The sequence below is a fragment of the Tasmannia lanceolata genome, unplaced genomic scaffold, assembly GCF_043159265.1.
Source record: "Tasmannia lanceolata isolate RefF3 unplaced genomic scaffold, GAP_Taslan_0.1 ptg000003l, whole genome shotgun sequence".
In the NCBI taxonomy this organism is placed as follows: Eukaryota; Viridiplantae; Streptophyta; class Magnoliopsida; order Canellales; family Winteraceae; genus Tasmannia; species Tasmannia lanceolata.
The window spans coordinates 13,213,721-13,237,272 of NW_027518680.1; the positions used below are offsets into that span (position 1 = coordinate 13,213,721).

Here is a 23,552-nt window from a genome sequence, read left to right on the forward strand (position 1 = left end):
CCATCTCCTCTTATCCAAATCCTATTATAAGATCCTTTTTCCATCCTACACAAATCTCTCCTCCAATCCCTCTCTGTGAGACACCCCAAATTTATTTTGATATCAATCTCATTTTCTCCAAAGAGATGACAACAACAAGAATGTTCTGGGCCGTGTTGTCCTCCACCACCTTCATTAATGGTCTTAGCTGCTATTATTGTTTTGTTCGATGCTTTGTTTTGGACGGTGGGACGGGATGTTTCGGTGTTTTGCCATTTTAGTGTTGACACTACAACTGGAGAATATTTTTAATAGTTTAAAATTTAAAAAGTAAAACAGTAAAAAATTGTTAGAAAAATTAAGAAACCATATATACCAATCAATTTTAGCAAAAATACACATTTTATTACTTATAACATCAAATATATTGTAATACATTGATGGCACTAAGAAAAATTAATCATACAAATGCCAAGTGCCAACTATAAATATTAAAAATAAAAATAAAGGTTGAACTATTCAAATTTCTCATAGATCACATATTAACAGTCATACATAAGTCATCTCTTAGGGGCTGTACTACTACTCCATGAAAATACTTTTTTGAGAAAAGACAAATACCGTTCTTCTAAGCCTCTCCTTCGTGTATAATTAGAATTAGAATCCTTTGGAAGTAGAAAATCACTCTTTGGAAGTAAATGAGTCGTGCCATGAAAATCTTCTCTAAAAGACGATCCTAGCCCTACCATTCAAAAAAAAGAAGAAGATGATCCTAGCCCTCTGCCCTCTGATCTATTGAATTGGCTTGGAGGAAGAAGAAGACGATGAAGACCAGAAACTGGCATTCCTCAAGTGGGATAGGGGAGCTGAGATCCACCATTCATGAGGTCAAAGAGAGATCTATCGGCCAATAGTTGAAGGTGTTGATAGGTAGGGCTGACGTTCCGTGAAGACGTGAAAAGGAAATAAAAGACACATAGCAGTCAAATGACCTTTCCCTCTTTTATGCCTGCTTTCGTGATAAAAAAAGTGATAATGGACCAGGTGTCAAACCCAACGTGATCGGTTGGAGTGCATTGGTTTCGAATAACACCAGGTGTCCTTGGAATCTTTAGGGAGATGCATACTTTCAATTTTAAAAAGGGTAACAGCTGGATTGGTTAGAACATGTTAAAAGTGGGTCGTCACAATGCCTCAAAAGGAACCTTCGGGTCAAGTCTGCGACGGGTCCTTCTTCCACTTCTACAGACCTTATGGGGTCTGGCTTCTCTAATTGTCAAAAGTAGGTGGACCCAATCTCAGTGGGTCCTACACCGAGGACATTGAATGCCTCTCAACCAGTGGACCCAGGCATGACGAACTCTAATTTCTTTTTAGGGCGGGGCAAATCGGGTTGGCCGTCTTCACACCGTAATCCCCAGGACCTAGTGGACCACATTTTGTGGAAAAGAAAAGTAAATTGTTGTGGTTGGATGGAGGATATGTCTGTCCGAAGAAATCCATTGGAAATTCTACTCCTGCTGTGCTGGTCAACCAGCGGATGGAGGACTATGAACCATCCGGTGCACTCTTTCGCATGTCATCTTCAAATCACTCTTTGCCACTGGATATTAACCCCATATCAATAGGGAAGAAGGGTTAGATGTAAATGAAATTTTTATTTCAAATTGAATGAGGCTAATATAATCTTGGCGACCAAGTCTGATTTCTTGGAGATCCCTAGCTACTGTTTTAGTTGCTTGAAGGCCATTCATGATGCAGAGAAGCGATGGTAGAGCAAGGAAGATTTGTTTTCCTTTAACCTTGCCCTCTCAGTTTCTTCTACTTGGTTTCTTTCTTTGTTGTCTTCTTGTCCTTTTTTTTTGTTTCTGTCAGATTGGATCAATAAAAGGGATAGGAACACTAACCTTTCTATGTCGATGTTTCTCCTTGGGTTGAGGAGATATCGATTAAAGTGGCCATGTCTAAGTCCGTGTCGACACGTGTCCACATCCTTCTCTGTGTCGTGTCGACACAGGAAAGAACCGTAGGCATCTTGTGTCTACAAATCATAGTAGAATAAAAGGGAATCAAAATGGATTTGATCTTCGATCCAGTTAAAAATGAAATCCTATTGATTAGGGAGGATGTAACTTTCTTGGAAAACTGATTAAACCTCACCCATGACCGAGGTTTCCATGGAAAATAAGCTAGCTGAACCACATGAAACTCATTTTCTCCTGAAAAGCTATCCAATAAAAAGGAAACTGATGGATCAAAGCGACCCGTAAACCGACATTTTGAGATTCTGTTTTTCTGGAAATGGATTTTATTGATTAGAAGTTTCCATTTCTTAGATGATGAAGTCCAAACTCTGTTATGTCCTAGTTGAAATGTAGCTATGTTTTGACTTTATTTCCCTTAAACTCTGCCATAATAGCATTTTCTCGCTGTATTTTGACTTTGGATATTATTGTCATGAATGATATTTTAGCATCCTGATGCTCTTTTTCTAGTCAGAAAATGGATTCAGATCGGAACAGTCCCAAGAATGCTGAGATCGCATTATGAAAGCTGATAACCAAATGATTCTGAAACCTTGTTTTAGGCTTTTAATCAAATCGTGTTACTCCTTCAGTGCTTTGGAACACATTGAATGACTGGCTTTGTTTCTGTTTTACTTCATATGGAAGATTTTACAGACCTAATGGATTGTTTCATCTTATTGTACGACCAATATCAGCCTCACAATTTCACCTTGACACGTATTGATGATGAATTCATTTCTTTTTGGCAGCTTGGAGTGTTTGAAATGTCTCAATTGGGTCTGCAAGCTGTCTCAAATCCTAGTGAGATATTCTTAAGTGAGCATCACTTTGATTCCGTGGTTTTAGCTGGACTTGCTGTTGCTGTAATTATTGATGGGTCTCGAACATTTCTTATTGAGATTCAGGTATTTCTGCAAGTAACTTATTTTAGGCCACGTTTGGATACCAAGAAGATTTAGATTTGGATTTAGTTGATATTTTGAACTGGATCAGATCCTCAGATTTCCAAATCAGCTACAACGGTGCAAAAAATTCCGATTTTCAAATCTGTTCTGCGAGACATTATTTGGAAATCAATATTTGTGGCAACTTCCTTCGCCGTCGCTGTTCCTCAACGTTGCTCCGGCAGCAGCGAGACATCCCTCCCTCCCTCCACCTCTCTCTTTCTCTCCCTCTTAAAAATTGATCATGAAGATGATTGATGTATGTTGTATGCAAAACTCAAATCCAAATCAAAATACAAATGCATGAGGTATCCAAACGGGCCCTTAGTTCACAGCTTATTTTCAAATATGTAAGACTTGGAATTTTGAAGTTTGTGCTTTCAGGAAATTCTACCGATGGTTCTTTTTGTCAAAATGATTATTGGACTTAATTTTATCGCAACATTGCATAAAGCACCTTACTCAGTAGTTTTGCAACAAAACTGAGCAGTAACGAGCAAAGGTTTTGACAGAGTTGTTGCAATATGTGCATCAATATAGAAAATCTCCTCCAGCTCTTTGTAGTATGGCTTCTACACTATCATCAGTGAACAATTACATTCTAACGGGTTGTTAAATGGCAGTTAAACTTCAGCCATTTGGGCAAGCCGGACATTTAACCTATGTGACTTGGTCCACCAATTTGGGTCTTACACTCAAAAACTTTTATTACTAGTGTGCTAAGTAATCCCCTAAATTCTGGTCACCTTGTATCTCTTCCCAATTCTTTTTAGTATCATTTTTTCGCCGGAGGATCCTGCAATTGTTTTCACTTTGTTACTTTTATGCTGTCAATTGAAGTTTTATGTCAATATGTTTCAACCTGTAAATTCTAGTATCTTCATGCACTTGATTGAATATCTCAAACAGTATATGCACGTTTATCTATATTGAAAACTGAGAGATCTCTAATCTCCTCAGAATAGGATCAAACTCGATGTGCAACTAATGGCAAGATGAGATGCAAGAAACACAATCATGCAAAGCAGGAAGCACAAGATTTATGTGGTTCGAGAATGCGTCTAAGTCCACGGGATAAGAGAGTTTCACTATGTTGTGGTGTATATGTTATGTATAAATATTTATATGATTTTCATGTAACTATAGCATGTATTGAATTATCAGATATGCACAATAATGTCTGTCACTAAGTGATCAATGTTGTTAAATCATTTTGGATGCCTGTCTCGCATATGTGATAGTTTCCAAGTGAGTATTTGTGCTTATTCAAGCATTTCCATCTTAAAATTCTACCATTTGAACTTTTTTTGTATTTAATTTTTTTCAACCAGTTTTATCGGAATTGGTGCTTCGTCAATTCCTCCATATACAAAAATCTTTATACTTGGGATTCCGAGGATCTTTATAATAAAAAAATTGTACCCGAGCTTAAATTCTTTCGAACTTTTTTGTATTTAATTTTTTCATCCAGTTCTATCTGAATTCCGTCCGTTGCTGGACGTTCTTTTGTGATTGTTTACTAAATAAGATTTCCTACTCACCTTTGCGATAGATGCTCCTTAACCACAAATTCCACATCCAAATTATAATTTTGACGAGAGAAATTCCTGGGATATATTGAACAGTTGGTGTCGTGTTTATTCAAAAAAAATAAAATAAATAAAAATCTTCAAATAGATCTCATAAAAGGTTTTTGATATATTATGAAATGAGCATTATGCCCCCCCACCCCCCCGCCATGAGGCGGCACCTCAAACTTTCTTTCGACACTGTTTTTAGGTATATAACTGTCTTTAGTTGATTTCAGTGTACATCTCTATTGTTTCTTTTAGATGTATCTCTCTAATCTTTTGTACACTTGTTAATAGAGGTAGAGGAGGAGATGACTATCAGGGACGTTTTCAGAAGCCGTCGGCCTCCTCCTACGGCGGCCGTTGTTTCTGGATTCCCGGTGGACTTCCTTATTTGCTCGTGTGGCTTTAACCTTCACCACACGGTGGATCATTTCCAAAATTTCCTTGAAGTAGGGTACCATGCTCTGGAAGTATTCGAGGCCTTAGGGATCCTCAATATTTGTTGTCGGAGGACTCTCAGTTTATTTGGGCAAGGTGATAACCTGAATAGGTCTCAATGGGCTCCTCTTAGATCCCACTCGGGGTCCTTGGGTAGCATTGAAGACAGGGATACCAGCGCGAGACGATTGGAATTCGGGGCCAGAAGAATCCATAGCCGTAGAGACTCCGAATTTAACCGTCGTTTGCCCTCTAATGGCAGTGACTGGATGTGTCCTAAATGTCAATACAGAAACTTTGGATCGCGAAACGCCTGTAGAAAATGTTTAAACCTCAAAACCAACTTGGCCCCAGCCATGGTTTGGAGGCCTAAACTCGTACCCTCTCAGGCTGATATACACGTTGACCCCTTAGCCCTTGAGATCCCGGTTACTTTGGTAGAGGAAAGAAAGAAATACCTAAAAAGCTACCTCATTGGAAGCTTGAAAGCTGAAGCTTGGTTGTTGGAAGATGTACGGGAGTGGGCTAAAAGATGTTGGGGCCTGCTGGAATTGCAAAAGCCTTTCTCTATTAACTCGGTGGATATCCTTTTTTGTTTTGAGTCAGAATCACAAGCGACTGCCATCCTCAGGCGTGGAGGTGTTGCTATGGAGGGCTTCTCTCTTCCCTTCAGCCGTGGTTCCCGGCTTATAATACGGGTGCTAGAACCATCCGAATCAGATTTTACGATATTCCTCTTCATGCCTGATCATCGTCAACTGTGCAGTCTGTTGGGCAGCACCTGGGCCATGTGATCCAGACCCAACTCTCTGATAATCATGACCACTACATGTCTTTCGTCTCAGCCTTGGTCATAACTCCCCTTTGGAAATCTATCCCCTCATCCATTAATCTTCGAGTGGATTCCAACATTTATTCTGTTGGAGTTAAGATGATTTCTAAGGATAGCATTAATAGTTTGGTGTTGTTGGTTGTTGGGGAATCAAGTAGTAAGGATAATTTGGATGATTGTGAGGGCACCGAATAGGTCTCCCGCGACGACGGTTGCCTCACCGGAAAAGGTGATAGGCGCTAATCCCGATACTTGCGACCCAAGCCTTCCGCCACCAACTCGCCCAGAATGTCAGAGAGTAGGATCGCTGCAATGCTTGGAAAGTGGGGTCAGAATGAAAATGGATCGGCATGGAAAACATTAAATGCAGCAACTCGTGGCGAGAAAGGAAAAGCCTTTCGAAAAGATGTTGCTGACAGTTGTATTCTGACTTCGGCTAAAGAGAAAAAGGCGCTAAAGATAAACACTAGATTTAATAGTGAAAATAAAAAACCTAAGGAAAAGTGCTCACTTACAGGAAAAGGCATCATACCCCGTAGAAGTACTAACCCGGAAATACATGTACTAGCTACTCGAGGTGGTCTTTCAGTGTTTACAAGAAAACTTAAAGGTATCTTTAGAAAAGAAGATCATAGGAGGAGGAGACTGGTTGTTGACATTCAGAAGTTCCTTCAAAGTTTGACATCTCCAGTTCGCCAGCTATCACAGAAAAGGAATTCGCTCAGGGTGGAAATTCTTCGTTCGCCCAAGATTTTGCATATGAAGCTGGAGATATTGAGCTCCTGAAAGACCTTCGTTATAATGAAAAGCTTGCTAGAAAGGAGTTGCCTACCCCTTGTGAGACTTCTCTTAGCCCGTTAAAAAAGCGTTGGGCCCAGCTAAAGAAAAGCTCTACCAGCAACACTAGTCTCGACCTTGACTCTGAATCGACAAGTGATAAGGAATTGTACTTACCTCTCCTTGACCTCCCCATGTTCAACAAAGTCCTAGAAAAGGAAAGACGCACCTGGCGGTGCCTCTGGGAGGAGGAAAGAAAGTTTGTTATCAAAGACCCGAAGAGTAATCGATCCAACCCGAATCCTGAGGTAGCTGTTGCCTTGGTCTTTTCAGGACAGAATGAGGATCTGCATGCTGGCTGGGGGGGGGGGGGGGGGGGGGCAAGATGACTAGTGGGCATTCTAAAGGTAAGGCAAAACAAGTTGATGATAGCTCAGAAGGTTTAAGGAGTCGGGGATCGTTCTCGGAAGAATTCAAAGATTTGTTATCGATGGGGGACGTATTTGGGATTGAATATGATGAAGACTTGGAGGCAACTAAAGACATGTTTCTCGCAATGGAGGCAAGAGATAAGGAAGAGAAGGTGTTTAAGCAACTAGGTTAGAAGATGGGTATTGACTTCTCCCTCAATATAGTGCCTGATGGAGGTAATGAAGTTTTGATTTAATTTGATGGCTTTTGTTGAAGTTCAGAATTTGGGTCGTAGAACTGTAGACGTAAGGTCCCTCCATAATCATTCAAGATATCTACTATTTAATAGCTTTGTGATTTGCCTGTCGTTATCTAGAAGCTTTTGATTTTCATCAGCCATAGCTTGAGAGATTCGTTCTTTCGCTTAGGTTCCCTTGTCTGGATACTCTAGGTTTGCTATATTTTATTGAAGGTCTACAACAGACCTGGAGTTTTAGAAGTTTGAAGTTTTGGTAGTTTTCTGAAACTTCAGTTTACCTGTAGTTTCAAGAGGTACTTGTTTAGAGGACCCAGAATTATGTGCTGTTCAAAAAGGTACAGACGAAAGCTTTGAAAGAATGCTATGAAAGATGTAAAAAGAGATACTATAGAATAGAGGAAAGGAAAGGTTGTGTTCTTCTGCAACTTATTTTGATTGCTTTTGAATTGGTCTCCGGTATGCCCGGGCCAATTCATCTTAATATTTTGTAATGCAGGTTGGGACTCCTGGTCCCGATTGCCATCTGAATATTAATGAAATATGTCATTTTTCAAAAAAAATCTTTTGTACACTTGTTAAGAGAAATTTATCCTGTCCAAACGTTGCATTTATTTTCATACATGCCTTTTTTAAGCTATAAACTCTTACCCATTTTTGACAATGTGAAATGTGCAAAGCTTGGAATTTTATTGATTCATGTTCTTTATTAACTCCTTTTTGTATAAACTGTGAATTGTTTAAAAATGAAAGAATATGACTTCAATCGTTTGTTTATGTCTATAAGAGGTAAGCAATATGACTATGCTAGCATTTATGTAGATCTAGACTGGGCTTAAGGGATTATAAAGTTGAGTTTAGGAGCACCTCAGTTCAAGCAATTATCAATTTGTGGTTACGACATTTTTAAAAGTGATACTTTTTGTCGTACATGAGGGCTAGGTTCCCATTCATCTGTTTGCAATAATTCTATCCTTTCTAGATAAAGTAGAAGTAGAAAATCAACATAAACTTTGTGCAGGCACTTTGCTCATCTGGATTAGGAGTTGCAAGGCACGTCAATGGGATCAAAGCAGGCAGAGCTGACATGATTATTGCTGTGAGTGACTCTTTAGCAAAGGCATTCATGAACTTCTAACAAGTCATTCATTTTCAATGTTTGTTCCAATGTTTTGAACTATTAAATCTTATACAAAATATCCGAGATTAGTAAATCATCATTTTTTTATTTATACCACTATTACATGGCTGAACATTATGCCATTTTCGGGCTACTGGTAGCCTTGTATTAGTGATTTACCGTTATGAGCAGTGGTCTGCCATTCACAGGAAGATGTATGCTCTGTGAATGCATGATAAAAACATGATGAAGAGGGATTTCTGGATATACATTGCTAACTGGAAGTGGAAAGTGAGATCATTTCGCATTTGCATAACTGCGTGTTATTAAGTTCCTGTTGCTTAGTAGCTGAAACTGACTTGGGTTTCTCCCAAGTCACTGATTGTTAAACAGGCACAAATTTTAAAGTTTTGGATTTGTGAAATGTATCGGACTTCACAAAATTCAATATGTTGCCTATAGGTAATACATATTGGACTAATAGGCATGAAATGCCACAAAAAAGCTTATAAGGCTTAGGAAAAAGTCCCAACACATCTGTTGAAGTATAAAAGATAAATAACGCCTTTCTCCAACAGCTTAAGCTTTTAGAGAAGTTGGTTAGTTAACATGGTATCAAAGCCTTAGGGTTTCTGATCCTCTCTTCTCCATCAACCTCAACCTCTACCTTCTCCATCCCTAATCCTAACCCTAACACCCTCTCGCCTCTCACCTCCTTTCCCTTCCTTTTTCCTCCTCCTACTGCCCCTCTTCCCTTTCCCATACCCGCTACATTACCTGCTACAGTACCCGCTACAGTGAACTACTACAGTACTGCTACGGTAAATTGCTACAGTACCGCTACAGTACCCACACAAAAATTGTTTTTTTTTTCCCAACCCCCCCATCCAAAACCTAATCTTCTCCCTATTTCTCTCTTCCCACAAGCAAAACCCTAACCCTATTTCTCCTCTTTTCCCTTGATGTGCTGATTTTCTTATCTTTCCCCTTTTCTTCGTGTTCCTCAAATCCCTTGGTGGCATCTTCCCTTTCTCCTATGGCTATGATCGTGCCTTTCTTCGTCGTCTTCTCTGTGCTATGAGTCACTTCTTGGTTTAGTTGGTTTCTCCCCATTTTCTATCCATCGTCTCTTGTCTTTGCTGAGTATAGACATCTCTTCTCTTCATGGATCTTCCCGTCATTGTTGATCCATCTCTCGGCATGACCACTGATGTCAGTGCCTCTACTACATCCTCAGCATCTGTTTCCTCTTCATCCACTACATTGGCTCATGTGGATAACTCTTATCCACAGCTGAATATTGCAAGTTCGATGGAACCAACTATTTACCTTGGAAAGTGGCGATTCAGACATACCTCCTTGGCCGAGGTAAGGCACGTTTCCTTCGTGAGGATCCTCCTTTACCTCAGGATCCTTCTTACTCTCGTGCTCATCAGTGTTTTGGTGACGCATCCTCTCGGCCATCCTCTAACAGTTCTGCACTTGTAGCCTATGATGGTGGTAGTTCTAGACCACCCAGAGGAGGTGGTTCCTTTGCCAGAGCTCGTGGTCGTGGTGGCCGAGGTGGAGGTCGTGTTGGCAGTGGCCGTGGTTGTCCTTATTGTACCCACTGCCAACGTGATGGCCACATGGTTGAGACCTGCTACACCCTTCATCCAGAGCTCTTCCCCTCATGTTCGGTTCACATCGCTGCTGCTTGGCAGTCAGATACCATTCCTCCTCAGGATTCTACTACTGCCGATTCGTCATTCACTATGTCTAGGGCAGACTATGAGGAGTTGAAGTGCTTCCGACAGAGTGCCTCCCAGGCCACTGTAGGCTTTGCTTAGCCAGGTAGTTCACCTACTACGCTACTTTCTAGCTTAGGGTCTTGGATTATTGACTCGGGAGCCTCCAATCACATGACTGGTAACTCTTTTCAGCTATCATCTTTTCGCTCTATTCTCACTGGCTCTCAGACCATTACCCTTGCTGATGGGTCCACTTCCCCCTCCACTGGTATTGGTACAATATGTCCCTCACCTAATATTTCCTTATCATCTGTAATGTGTGTTCCTAAATCCCCATTTAGCTTACTTTCTGTTAGTCAATTAACGAAAAATCTTCAATGCTCCGTCTCATTTTATCCATCATATTGTGTGTTTCAGGATCTTTCGACTGGGAAGACGATTGGAGCCGGTCATGAGGTGGATGGCCTTTACCACCTAGACTGCAACCATTCTCCTACAACCCTTCATACATCGGTTGACGCATATCAGTGGCATTGCCGTCTTGGTCATCCGTTCCTTTAGCGCCTTCAGCAGACATCATTTGTTCCTTCTCCAGCCTCTTCGTTCCAGTGCGAGTCATGTGAACTTGGGAAGCACTACCAGGTGTCCTTTCCTTCACGAGTTCTTAGTCGAGTCGATAGTCCCTTTCTTTTAATTCATTGTGATGTATGGGGACCCTCTAGGGTCGCGTCGAATAATGGATTTCGTTATTTTGTTGTTTTTATTGATGACTACTCGCGTATGACATGGGTATATTTGTTGAAAGACCGTTCTTAGGTCTTCAGTGCTTTTCAGAATTTTCATGTTGAAATAAAGAATCAGTTTAATTGCAATATTAAATGTCTTCGCACTGATAATGCTCGTGAGTTTTTCTCTTCCACCCATGAGTTTCAGGATTATCTTTCGAGTCATGGAATTATTTACCAGTCCTCGTGTGCCTACACGTCACAACAAAACGGTGTCGCTGAAAGGAAATTGAGATACTTACTTGAAGTTACTCGCACTATCATGTTTTAAATGCGGGTTCCTAAGTCTTTTTGGGGGGAGGCCGTGTTGACGTCCTGTTTTCTTGCAAATCAGCTTCCCTCTTCTGTCCTTCGTGGCTCTTCTTCCTTTCAGCTGTTATACCCTCAGCATGATCCTTTTCCTCTCACTCCTCGCGTATTTGGGTGCGTCTGCTTCGTCCACCTTCTTGTTCCGGGTCGAGACAAACTTGATTCTCGTTCGGAACGGCGTGTCTTTCTGGGGTATTCTCGAACTCAGAAAGGCTACCGCTGTTATAGTCCTTGTATACACCGCTGGTTTGTCTCCGCAGATGTGACCTTTTTTGAATCTGAACCTTTCTTTGGGACTTCATCTGCGCCTCTTACAAATCCCTTGGAGAATGAAGTGCAATTATTTCTACCTTCGCTTTCTGACTCGGTTCAGGCACCCCTACAGCCTGTTACAGTCACAGCTCCATTGCCATCTTCATCAGCTCCAGTGGCTCGACCTCCAGTTACCAAAACATATCAGCGACGCGTGCAGCAAGACGGAACTCCACCTCCTTCCACCGCTCCATTGCCTTCTTCAGTCGAGGTCCCTAATTTACATACTGAGGTATCTTCTCTACCCTCATCTGTCATTGTTTCTGACTCTCCTAATGCATCTCGTACTAGATCCCACTCTACTGCACATATCTCATTTTGTTTCATATGACCGTCTGACCTCTCCTTTCCAAGCCCTGGTATCGAGCCAAAGGTCTCGAGTTCAAACCTCCTGGATAGCAAAAATCCACATGCGATGGTCGGCCCAAAGTGGGACCACATGTGCCACGTGTTTGCCAGGTGGGCCACACATGCGGGGGAGTGTTAAAGTATAAAAGATAAATAACGCCTTTCTCCAACAGCTTAAGCTTTTAGAGAAGTTGGTTAGTTAACAACCTCATTAAAATAAGAACAAATTGTAGCCCTTCAAATAGCTATACTGGTCCTGGCCACAGTTGATGTCTGGTGCTGTTTGTAGGCTTGTAGCTAGTGTTTGTGCTACATAGTCTTATGTTCCCCAAGCTGAGAAATCTGAGTAACTAGATATACGGTATCAATAATGCTACCATCATCAGGACTATCACCTGATGTAGGACTGGGAAGAGAAATAGAAGAAAGGGAAGAAGTAGAAGAAGAGGGAAAGAATAGAAGAATAGGAGAAGAATAGAGGAAGAAAGAAAAATTCCATGGAAATAAATAAAAGCTCTAAAACCTATATCATGGAGATAAAAATTCTATAAATCCTAATGGGCAAATATGCCACTTATTTGGCCTAAGATCTGCATCATCACCACAAGAGGTAAAATTTCAGGATATTCATCATCACCACCACCATCTCTGGTGCCTTGCCTCCCAACTGAACCACCTATAGGACATCTATCATCATAAACCATGATACTCATCCTGTTGAGGGTCACCATATAAACCAGTGGCTACACCACCATCACCAGTGTCATCACTGGGTGGTGAGGTGTCAATATGTGTGGCTGATATGATGATGGGGGTGCGATTAACTAGTTCTTGTACTTGAGGTTGAGTCTATCTACTCTTTTTCAATATCTTTCCTCTTCTTTCTTATTCAAGACTGGATTGTCTTTGTTAACCAGAGTTCAATGGTATGTCCTCAGAGAAAATGTTATCTAGATTAATTGCTGCATAGCAATCATTCCCCCACGTTGTACTACGGGCCTACAACTAAGTGTTATAGTGTACATATACAAGTTTCTCTACAATGATAATCTATTTCTTATTTTTATGTGAATAAGCATGAATGTACTCCAATTCATTGCACACCTTGACAAAGAACGGACCTGGCTAAGTTCTTTTAGCAAGGCTCCTAAGGTTAGGGGAACTCTCTCCATAGTTTAACTACCCCTCAACTGAAGCAAAAAAAGTTTGACATATCTTGTCTTGTAAACACTAATCTTAACAAAGTGCTTGGGTAAAGTTTTTTTATTGCATCCATTGTTGTGAATTTCGTTTTGTTTTGACTGAAATGGTCGGTACATTTCTTTTCGTCCGGAAAACCGAAATAGAACTAGGTTCTGTTCCATTTTATCCTGTTTTGGCCAAAACACATGATTTCATCTCCTTTCGTCCAAAACGGCCAAAACACAGGTTTTCATCTTGTTTCATCTGAAACAGGGAAGTGTTTCATCCCGTTTTGTTCGGAATTTCTTTCCGTTCCTCTCTTCCTCAGTTCCTCTTGCTACTTCTTTGTTCTGTGATGAAGAACAGGAGATATATTGGAAACTAAGTACATTTCTTTACTATTTTAATGTCCATTTAATTAAGATTTACATGTAAATAGGGGAATACTCCCCATTTGGATTTATTAAAAATAGTTTAATGACCCATTTCTAAAAGGATAAAAAATCAACTTTCCAGTTATAGTACAAAATCCGACCTTTTTCTGCCATTTCTTGCCGGGTCAAAATCTGAACTTCCAAAGATGGGGTATTTTGCCAATTTTAAAAATATATAAATTCTATCATGGCCAAACATTATTATATCCCAAAATTCCGGTAAAAAATCTCATAATTTGGTCTCCAAATTTTTTTTATCTAGTCTTCAATCACATCAGTTTTTCGGAAACTAAACGCCGAAGCGTTCCGTTCTACTAACCAAAACAAAACGGCGAATGAAACAGAATCAACAACTAAGATTGCATCTCTTCCAAATTCCGCTCCAAATGACCCTTACACATATTAGTAACGCCTATCGACATTTGACAAATGATTCAAGTTAGAACTTAGATCCTGAAAGAGCATACATGTAAACCTCACCATTAAAAAAAAAAAAGAACTTGTAGACCTCAAAATAATCAGTTCTCAATTTTATATTTAGAAAAATATTCGCTACTTGATTTATTTTGTTGATATGTTTCTCAATCTCATGTCCACACCTACTTTGTATTTTCGACAATGTTCTTGCGATGAAACGAAGTTAATTAAGGTATAAGCCTTATGTGAATAAACAATCGGCATTTTGTTTGTAAACTTATTGGTCATGACTAAGAAATTACTTGTCGCTTGTAAATATAATTTGGCTGCACAGTCCTTCTCTCATCTATTTCAATCAATCTTTGTTCCATATGCCCATCCAATATCTATCTCAAGCTCAATAGGCCGTCGTACGTAGCGGCATTTTGTGAAGTAATGATGTCATGCATTTAGAACAAAAACATACTCCTAACCATGGTTTTAAATTTCGGAATTAATAAAATAATATTTTTTATTACCGAATTTCGGCATTTCGGTCGAAATTTTGGTTTTGGCCAAGGTCTAACTACAAATGTTGTCTTCAGACTAATTACGATTAGTGCATTAACGACATAAAAAATTAAAATAAAACTTCAGCAATATCAATTCTCAAATAATATAGTATAGAGTGACATGTTATCATCGAAAGAAATATATTAATGTAGTCCCAAAAAAGCCCTACAGTAATTACTAATGTGTTCCCTTAAGAAAGTACCGTATGCTTATTAAAAAGAATAGATGTGTACATCGCAATAACAATAAAACATATGTAATAATAAATAGGAGTAATAGCACATACATGCATAGTTCTAAGGGAATTGCTAGCATCCATCGCAAAAGGCATTTCACGGATGGTCTGTCTCATTTCAGATCGTCCATCTTGTGAATGGAGACAAAAGCTGTTGTCTTCATTCACGAGGTGGCTGGTCTGACATGCGACATACCAGCTGCGAAATGCCTTTTGCGATGGCCCTAGCAAATCCCTGGTTCTAAACCCGAATATAACTGCAACATTGATCTACTTGTTTAGCAAGTAAGCCAGCAAATCAATAGAAAAAACCAAAAATGTTAAAAAATAAAATATTAAAAAAAAGGATCCAGCCCTAAATGTGACTAGAAGTATGAAGTTATAAGCATTTAGCAAGTAGGAAAGCCAATCACTGAAAAATAGAAAAAAGGAAAAGGGACAACGGGAAAAACGATAGTTTTAGCACTGTGACGCATATTTCTAGCACTAAAAATTGGCATAAACACAGATCTACATCTATTTTAGAAAGTTAAAAAAAAGCAAGTCATTCGAAAATTTAAAAATAGCAAATGGATAAAATATCTAAAAAATGGAATGAAGTGAGATATCTAGCCCTAAATAATTGTTGGAAAAATGGATGTATATGCATTTTATCAAGTTAGAAAACAAATCATTTGATAAAAAAACAAAAACAGTAAACAGATAAAATTTTTAAGAAATGGAATAGAAAGATGGATCTACCACATGCATGCATTGATCCAGCTGAAATATTACATATATCAAGGGAAATGATATCAACACAAACATGTTTTAATAATTGCACAAACTTAGCTTGTCTTTTCTTTTTTAACTGGCTTGTCAGAGCTTTTTGGGAACTGTAATAACCTATGACAGCTCTTTAAATATCAAAAGACAAGATGAGTTAGTGCAATTATTAAAACATGGTTGTGCTGATTTCATTTCCCTTTATCTATTGAGAAAGTAAGAAGTAAATTATTTGAACAAAAAATTTTAAATAATAAAATTGAAAGAAAAAGAGTAAAAGATAGACCTTGCATATGTGTGCTGCGTGCATAGTCCTACTTTTAAAACTCCTAGAAATATGGATCTAAATATATTGAGCAGGAAAGCACTAAATTATTGTTAAAGGAAAAAGAAAAAAAGAGGAGAAAAACCACATGCCCCACAAACAATAAAGTACTACTTAGTTATTAATTCCGTCTTTTTTTGTCTAGAATGTCAAGAATGTTCCATCTGTTCCAAAAAGTGAAACAGAATAATCAAACGAAATGCACCACTCACTGTTCCTCTCTACTCTGTTCATTCCAGCTGGAACATTCCATTTCACCTGGAAATGTGCCAAAGTCTCCCGGATCTCTGCCAAAGTCTCGCCCCGTTTTCACACTTTGTAGATATCTCTTCTTTCCTAAAGCCCTCAAAAAATTGTACCCAAGCTTAAATTCTTTAGAACTCTTGTCGTATTTAATTTTTTTCCACCAGTTGTATTGTTTTCTTTGGAATGGAACACCTAAACATTCTAATCCAGGAGCAAAACAAAATGCCCTGTCGGAATGGAATTGATAACTAAGATCACGTAGATACACCATAAAATAGAAAAATCCTCATACTTGGGATTCCAATGCTTCATAATCAATTGATGCTAACATCCAAGTTTTTGGATGTTAAGCCTTCAAACTTCAAATTCTTAAAGAAAGATCTATAAATAAAAATTGAAAGCGGGGATTCAAAAGCCCTCTTTTTATCTCATTTCGCACGTGTTGACATGTCTCATGAATCTCTCTGCATCTTTTTTGTCTCATAACATATCGTGCTATATGCTTCGCATGCTACCATGTGTCAAGTGCTTAGTTATAAACATGGTTTCAAATTTCGGTTTCGGAATGCATTTCGAACTTTCGGTCCTCACCGAAATTTCGAAATATCATTCGAAATCTGACAAAATCAAATTAACGGCTATTTTATCTCGTACAGAATTTCGACCAAAATTTCGGCTTCTGAAATTTCGGGATAATATTAAATAATTATCAAAAATCAAGATTTTTGGGCGAGATCCCTTAAATTTCTGCCGAAATTTCAGGGTAAACGAAATTTCGACCAAAATTTCAAAATTTCAGCCGAAATAAACTGACATTTCAGGTATTACCGATTTCGGTTTCGGTCTCGACCGAAACCTGAAATTTCGGACCGAAATTTAAAACCGTGGTTATAAATAACATTTTGTTCGATGATTTGCTTTGTTTAGTGGGATGGGATGTACCAATGTTTCGTCCATTTTGGAAAAGGTGCTATGACCAGAGATTTTTTTTAAAATAGTTAAAAATTCAAAAATTCAAGATAGAATGTTAAGAAAAATGTAAGGAACCAATCATATCAAACAAATTTAACAAAAAGACACATTTTAATATTTAAACTATCTACCAATGATATAAAATTGGCTCTTCATGGGGCTAATTAATATGAAATTTAGTGCAAAACATCAATAAAACCGGCGGAAAGGCTAAAATGGTAAAAATATGAAAATTAGCCATTAGAGGGGAATTTTTGGAATTTCTTAAATATGGATTTACTTAGGCTGGAACAGGACATTCTGCCCTGTTTCGCCGGTATGAATGAAGCTGAATGAAATAGGCTTCATTGTACCAATTTTGTTACTGGTACGATATGTTTCGTCCATTCCGGACAAACAGAATGGATTAGTTGTGAAAAGGTGATAAATTGAAACACCAAAGTAAGTTGTTCCTGGATAACATCCATTTGGAATTTCAATGCATATCAAAATGGTGAGATGCTTCATCTGATGCCATGAACCTTGGTGTAGATACATGTTTGATTTTCCAATCTTACCTGCAATTGATGACTTACTATATTGGAGCTTTGATTTTGAAGGTACTTATGAAGCAAGCAGGGCTAATGCTCCAAAACAATGTATGATTGTGTTTCCCCCCATTTTTCATCACTTGCCTTTCCCTTATGGTGATATTTATGTGTTTCTTGTAAAAGTTCTATTGCATGCAAGGCAGAGTTTAGTTCGTATGATTCACGTGTAGAGAACTTTATTTTAAGTATTACTTACTGTTGCAAAATTATAAGTTTAATCATTTTCTACTCTTTCTGCCTCTGTGTGTGTGTGTGTGTCTCTCTCTCTCTCTCTGTGTGTGTGTGTGTGTGTATATATATATATATGAGAAAAGTGTTTCTAGTCTGCCGACTAGAGATCATTCTCTAGTCCAGCGACCAAAAACACTTGGGTCCCACATTTTTTGTGGGGATCTAAAGCATTCATTTGATAGGCCCCATCATAGATAGGGTGTCCACAAAAATTCAGCTTCATAGGATCATCTTAACCCTTCCATTTGTGGAGCTAAAAAACGGACAGATTTGTGCCGATTTATAGCCATCCATTTTAAGCTCCACAAATCACAGGGTTGGGATGATCCTATGGAGCTGATTTTTTGTGGACACCCTCTCTATGTCAGGGCCCATCAAATGAATGCTTTGCATCACCCAAACAAGGTGAGACCCATGTTTTTGGTCGCCGGACTAGAGAATGATCTCTAGTCGGCAGACTAGAAACACTTCTCTCTCTCTCTCTCTCTCTCTCTATATATATATATATATATATATATATATATATATATATATATATATATATACACATTCCATTTTCAGCACATTAGCTTCCTTGCTGTTTGCTAGTCTAACCTAATGTGGATTACACTTTCACCATGAGGAATGTAGAGAGTTTTGGAGTGAAGAAATATCTGAATGTTTGTCAGTAACTGCTGATGTGCTTAGTTTAACCTAATATGGATTTAACTTTCACCATGTGGAATGTAGAGAGTTTTGGAGTGAAGAAATTTCTGAATGTTCATCAGTAGCTGCTGATGTGGTAAAGTATGAATGTCTCTCTTCTAATTAACAAAAGTAAAGGTTGATCTTTTTTGGGAGCCCTGTTGCAAGAGTGGCTTAAATACATCACACATGCATCATTAGAATGACTCAGAAGTGGAGTTTATGTGACAGATATAAGTACAACGCCCATTTTTTTAATTTTTTTATGAGTAAGCTGAGGTTAGGCAGGACCCCGGCCAGATCTGTTAAAGATAAGAAAAGAAATTACAAAATGGCCACAAGGGCAGCACCGAAGCAAAAGAGAGAGAAACAAAACGAAACAGGGCCAAAGACCACCAACAATGAGGGGATTACAATCTTAAGTAAATCGTCCCATCACGATCCGAGTTAATGATGTGAAGAAGATCCGGGGGCATGACGAAAGGAAGGCAATCATCTCCTTTGATTATGCAGCTTCTCTTGTAGAGGTAGTCCGCCGCGGTATTTTCTTCCCTCCAACAATGCGAGAATTTGCACGATTCGAAACTCCCTACAGCTGATTCAATCTGATTGATGACTCCGACAGCTCTCCAAGGCTTACTGCTTATCTTGAGAATGTTATTAATAGCCACCAGTGAGTCAGATTCAACCCAAATGTCCCTGAATTTTAATCTCATTGCCCCCTTAATTCCTTCCCAAATTGCATCAAGTTCAAGTAGGTATATATCCTCTTTGGGGACGGATTTTGAGAACAGGCCGAGAACCATGCCTTCCTGGTCCCTTTGGATTCCATCCAAACCTCCACACCATCATCAAGGGAAGCTTCTGTATTTATCTTGAGCACACCTTGCGAAGGTTTAATCCAGGAACACGATTTCTTTGTTTTTTCTTTGATTTGAAGCTTGCACCCAAAATTTGCAGCAGCTTGCTCGTTTGGGTCATTGGAGATATCGTAGATGGAGAGGGTGTTCACTCTAGATCTGATATCCCAAAGGATATCCTTTAGAACTTGAGTTTTGTGACGATTTTTCTTTTCAAGAATTCTCTTGTTCCTTTCCCTCCAAATATGTTAGATCGCCACTTGGAACCCAATTTTATTAGCAAGGGAGCGTTGGCCATTACCAAGGAGCGACTTCCTAATTCTCTCTTCCTCTTCCTTGATGGTTTTTTTGCATTTTCTTCTTTGCCTTCCTCTCCATAGAACTGATCTCCAGTTAAAGAAGAGGTGATCCGTGGATTCATTCATGGAATTACACAGTTGACACACAATGTCCATTCCCTGATTTAAATGAAGAATTCTGTCTTTGGTTGGCAATTTGTGCTGGATGGCTTTCCATGCTGTGAGAGCCATCTTTGGAATGCCACCATAGTACCAAATTACAGGGTACCATTCAGGCTTGGGATGATGAGTTCTTGCCATTTCCCAAGCGCTTTTAACCGTGAACTCCTCATTAGCTCTGGGCTTCCAGATTACTTTATTTTCCTGCTTGTCATTTGTAACCATAAGCTTCAGGATTTTCTTTTCCTCTCTTAGGGATTCCTTGCATATGATTGGGTTCCACTGACCTTCTTTATAGAATTGATCTAGAGATTTCATTTCAGTAAGGGAGTTGTTTGTAGATCTTCGAGGAATAAGGGAGTTGAGGACGCCTTGCGGATGCCATAGATCAATTTCTTTCTCCTGACCGACCAGGTAGCAGATGTGTTGTTTGATTGAGTCTCGGGCATTAAGGATGCTCCTCACACCCCATGGGGTCTTAGCTGGCAAAGGAATAGTCCATATATTGCGGCCCTTGACATATTTCTTGGTAAACCAGATCGACCATAGCGAGTTTTTACTATTGAGGATTTGCCAGAGCTGCTTTTCCTGGAGGACCTTATTTACATCCGAGAGATTCCTCAGACCCAAGCCGCCTTCTAATTTTGGCTTGCAGAAAGTATCCCAAGCTACTGTGTGCAACTTTCTATTTCCATCCTTGTCGCCCCAGATGAAATCCCGGAATAACTTTTTGATGGAATTTAGGATACTCTGAGGAAGGTTGAAAGATGACGACCAGTAAATTTGGTATGAATTCAGAACAGTCTTTACTAATTCAACTCTCCCAGCCTGAGATAGCAATTTTGCAGACCAAGTATTTATCTTTTTCCTGACTTTTTCGATCAAAGGCTGACACTCTTGTTTTGTAAGTCTTGAAGAGTAGAGGTAGGCCTAAATATGTGATCGGAAGGGTTCCTTCTTTCATCTTCATTTTTCTGATAATTGGACCTTTATCGGTAGCCTTTGTACCTGCAAAGAAGATTTTGCACTTGTCCATATTTGCCTCAAGACCTGTCGTTTTAGCGAATTTTCTTAAACAAGAAAGTAACCCATTAGCAGATTTGAGAGAACCAGAGGCAAAAAGCATTAAATCATCTGCAAAGAGGAGATGGCTGATATGTAGAGTACCTTGAGAGAATGGCGTGGAGAAGGAGTCCTTAGCCAGAGCTTCCTCCAGATATAGAGATGGAATTTCCATAACCAAAGTGAATAGAAGGGGAGACAAAGGGTCCCCTTGACGAATACCATTTGATGATGTGAACAAACCAGTTGGGGATCCATTAATTAGAATAGAAAAGGATGGTCTAGAAATGCATTCCCTAATCCAGCCCACGCAAGTCTCATTGAATCCTTGCTTGGTCATGAAGAGGCAGAGAGCTTCTCTATTAATATTATCAAAAGCTTTAGCTAAATCAACTTTTACACACAGAGAGGGATTTGAGTTTGGGAGATGAAAGTCATGGATGAGATCATGGGTTAGAAGGATGTTTCCCTGGATCAACCTACCCTTGATAAAAGCTGACTGAGAGGGATTCACGAGGCTACTAATCACGGTTTTCAGCCTATTTGCAAGGATTTTTGTTATGGTTTTGTAAACAAAGTTACAAAGGGATATGGGACGAAACTTTTTGGGAGATGTAGTTATAAAGGGTGCATTGACTTCATCTAGCATCTTACCACTTTTGAAATTTTTTTTAATAGCCTTAGTGAAGTCCTTCTTTATGATGTACCAAAAGGTCTTGAAGAATGTTGCATTGAACTCATCCGGACCCGGAGCTTTGTCCCCATCAGCTTTGAGGAGAGCTTCCTCAATTTCCTTATCTACAGGGGTAATCAAACGGTCCGCTTCCTGCTTTGGGAGTTTCCTCGAGGGGTTTGGTGCCTCAATACCACAAGCCTTGTTGTGGTTCAGAATTTTCTGGAAGTACTCAGTGATAACGTTGGTTATAACTTCCGGGTCGGTAGTTAAATCGCCGTTATCATCTTTCATAGCAAGATTTTGATTGATACTCTGTCTTTTTTTGATTGCAGAGTAGAAAAAATTTCTATTTGAGTCTCCTAGATTAAACCAGTTTTGCCTAGACTTTTGCCTAGCCATGCTTTCTTCCATACACATAGATTTGCACAAGTCTGTTCTTAGCCTGTCCTCATCTTCCTTGAGAATCCTACAATTTGGATTGGCGGATAACTTGAATTGAACCTCTAACTCTTTACGAATTAAGGGAGTCTTGACGTCGATCCTCCCAAAGACATTATGATTCCACTCTCTCAGCTGCCTTTTGACTTCCTTGAGCTTTTGAACCAGCCTATACATTGGATTTCTCTTAATCTTGATGGTCCAAGCTCTCTCCACAATAGGGTATATAGAGAGATCTTGGGAGTTGGGTCCACATATTCATAAATTTGAAGGGCTTTTTACCAGAGATAATCTGGTTCCTTATTCTGATGATAATTGGTTTGTGATCAGAGATCCCTGGGCATTTATATTCCGCGAAGGAAGCCGGATAGGCCGATAGCCAATCATCATTTATCAAGGCCCTATCAAGTCTTGCATGCATTCTATCTAGGGAGACAGAGCGATTATTCCAGGAGAAAGGATCTCCAATTGAACGGAGGTCATTTAGATCACAGTTCTGGATACAAGCATTAAAATCTTCCATGTCTTGATGTCTTGGCATAGCACCTCCAATTCTTTCACTAGGGTTCCGTATGGAATTAAAGTTCCCCACTAGGATCCAAGGGCCTTGGATATTTGCTGAAATGTTAACAAGATCTGCCCATAATTCTCTTCTATCTCCACAGTAATTGTGACCATATATTGCAGTCATGGAGAATTTTTCCCCAGTATGGATCATAGTTACATCTGTGTGGATTAATTGACTTGATTCCATATTTACTGCCATGTGTATTTTCCCAGGATCCCAGAGAATCCAAACCCGACCTTTGATAACATGATTATAATTACCATACCTATTCCACTGGGCTTGGATTTCATTACAGTAATCATCAAATTTGTTTAATTTTGCTTTGGTTTCCATTAAGCAGCAAATGGGAGATCTAGAGCTTCTAATTTGGTTGCTAATTTCTTCTCTTTTGGACTTGGAGCAGTGGCCTCTAATGTTCCATGTGAGAATTGCAGTCATTGATTGACGATTTGAGAGGTTGGAGTACCACTCCGGTTAAAACTACTCATTCCGTCAGGATCCACCATGTTTGAGGGCTTTTCGGCAGAAATTGTGCCAAGAGGAAGATTCTTTGAGGCGATTATGATGATTCCCTCATTAGGATCTTTTGAATACTTTTCTTCTGGAGGCCCATTAGTGGAATCGACCATTTCCTCTCCAATATCTTCACCAATTTTTGATCCTAGATCAAGATTCCCGAAATCCTCATTCTCCAAATGATCTTCTTCCTGGCTAGACTTATTTAAATTCTTTACATCAGTTGGGACTTCAGTTTGTGCTGATTTCACCAATGCTCCATCTTCTTCCACATCAATTAGGGCTTCGAATGGATTATGAGTAGTAATCTTGGCAGTATCACTTTCATGAACTAGAGATCCCTCACCAAGATTTTGGCCCTTTTCTGAAGTAACCTCCTTGCTCTGTTTTGGCCTCCACTCCTTCCTTTCCTGGGTTCTATGATTTGTTATTTCTTTTTGGTTCTGACTACATCTCTCGGAACTATGGCTGAAATCCGAACATGTCCTACACGCAGATG

The 23,552-nt window shown here is 39.3% G+C and overlaps 1 protein-coding gene across 3 annotated transcripts in view; it reads left to right on the forward strand.

Moving 5' to 3' along the window:
* The window catches only part of LOC143851759 (DNA repair protein RadA-like protein), a 51,614-nt gene that overhangs the window by 21,673 nt on the left and 6,389 nt on the right, over window positions 1-23,552 (forward strand). The window contains exons 10-12 of one of the 3 annotated variants that reach the window (XM_077361255.1): window positions 2,756-2,911; window positions 8,260-8,337; window positions 10,506-10,816. In XM_077361255.1, coding sequence (XP_077217370.1) covers window positions 2,756-2,911; window positions 8,260-8,337; window positions 10,506-10,649 — 378 coding nt within the window. In that variant the 3' untranslated portion in view covers window positions 10,650-10,816. Of the gene's footprint in view, window positions 1-2,755; window positions 2,912-8,259; window positions 8,338-10,505; window positions 10,817-17,569; window positions 17,609-23,552 lie in introns of those variants that run through there. The other 2 variants (XM_077361261.1, XM_077361249.1) reach the window with 2 other exon arrangements.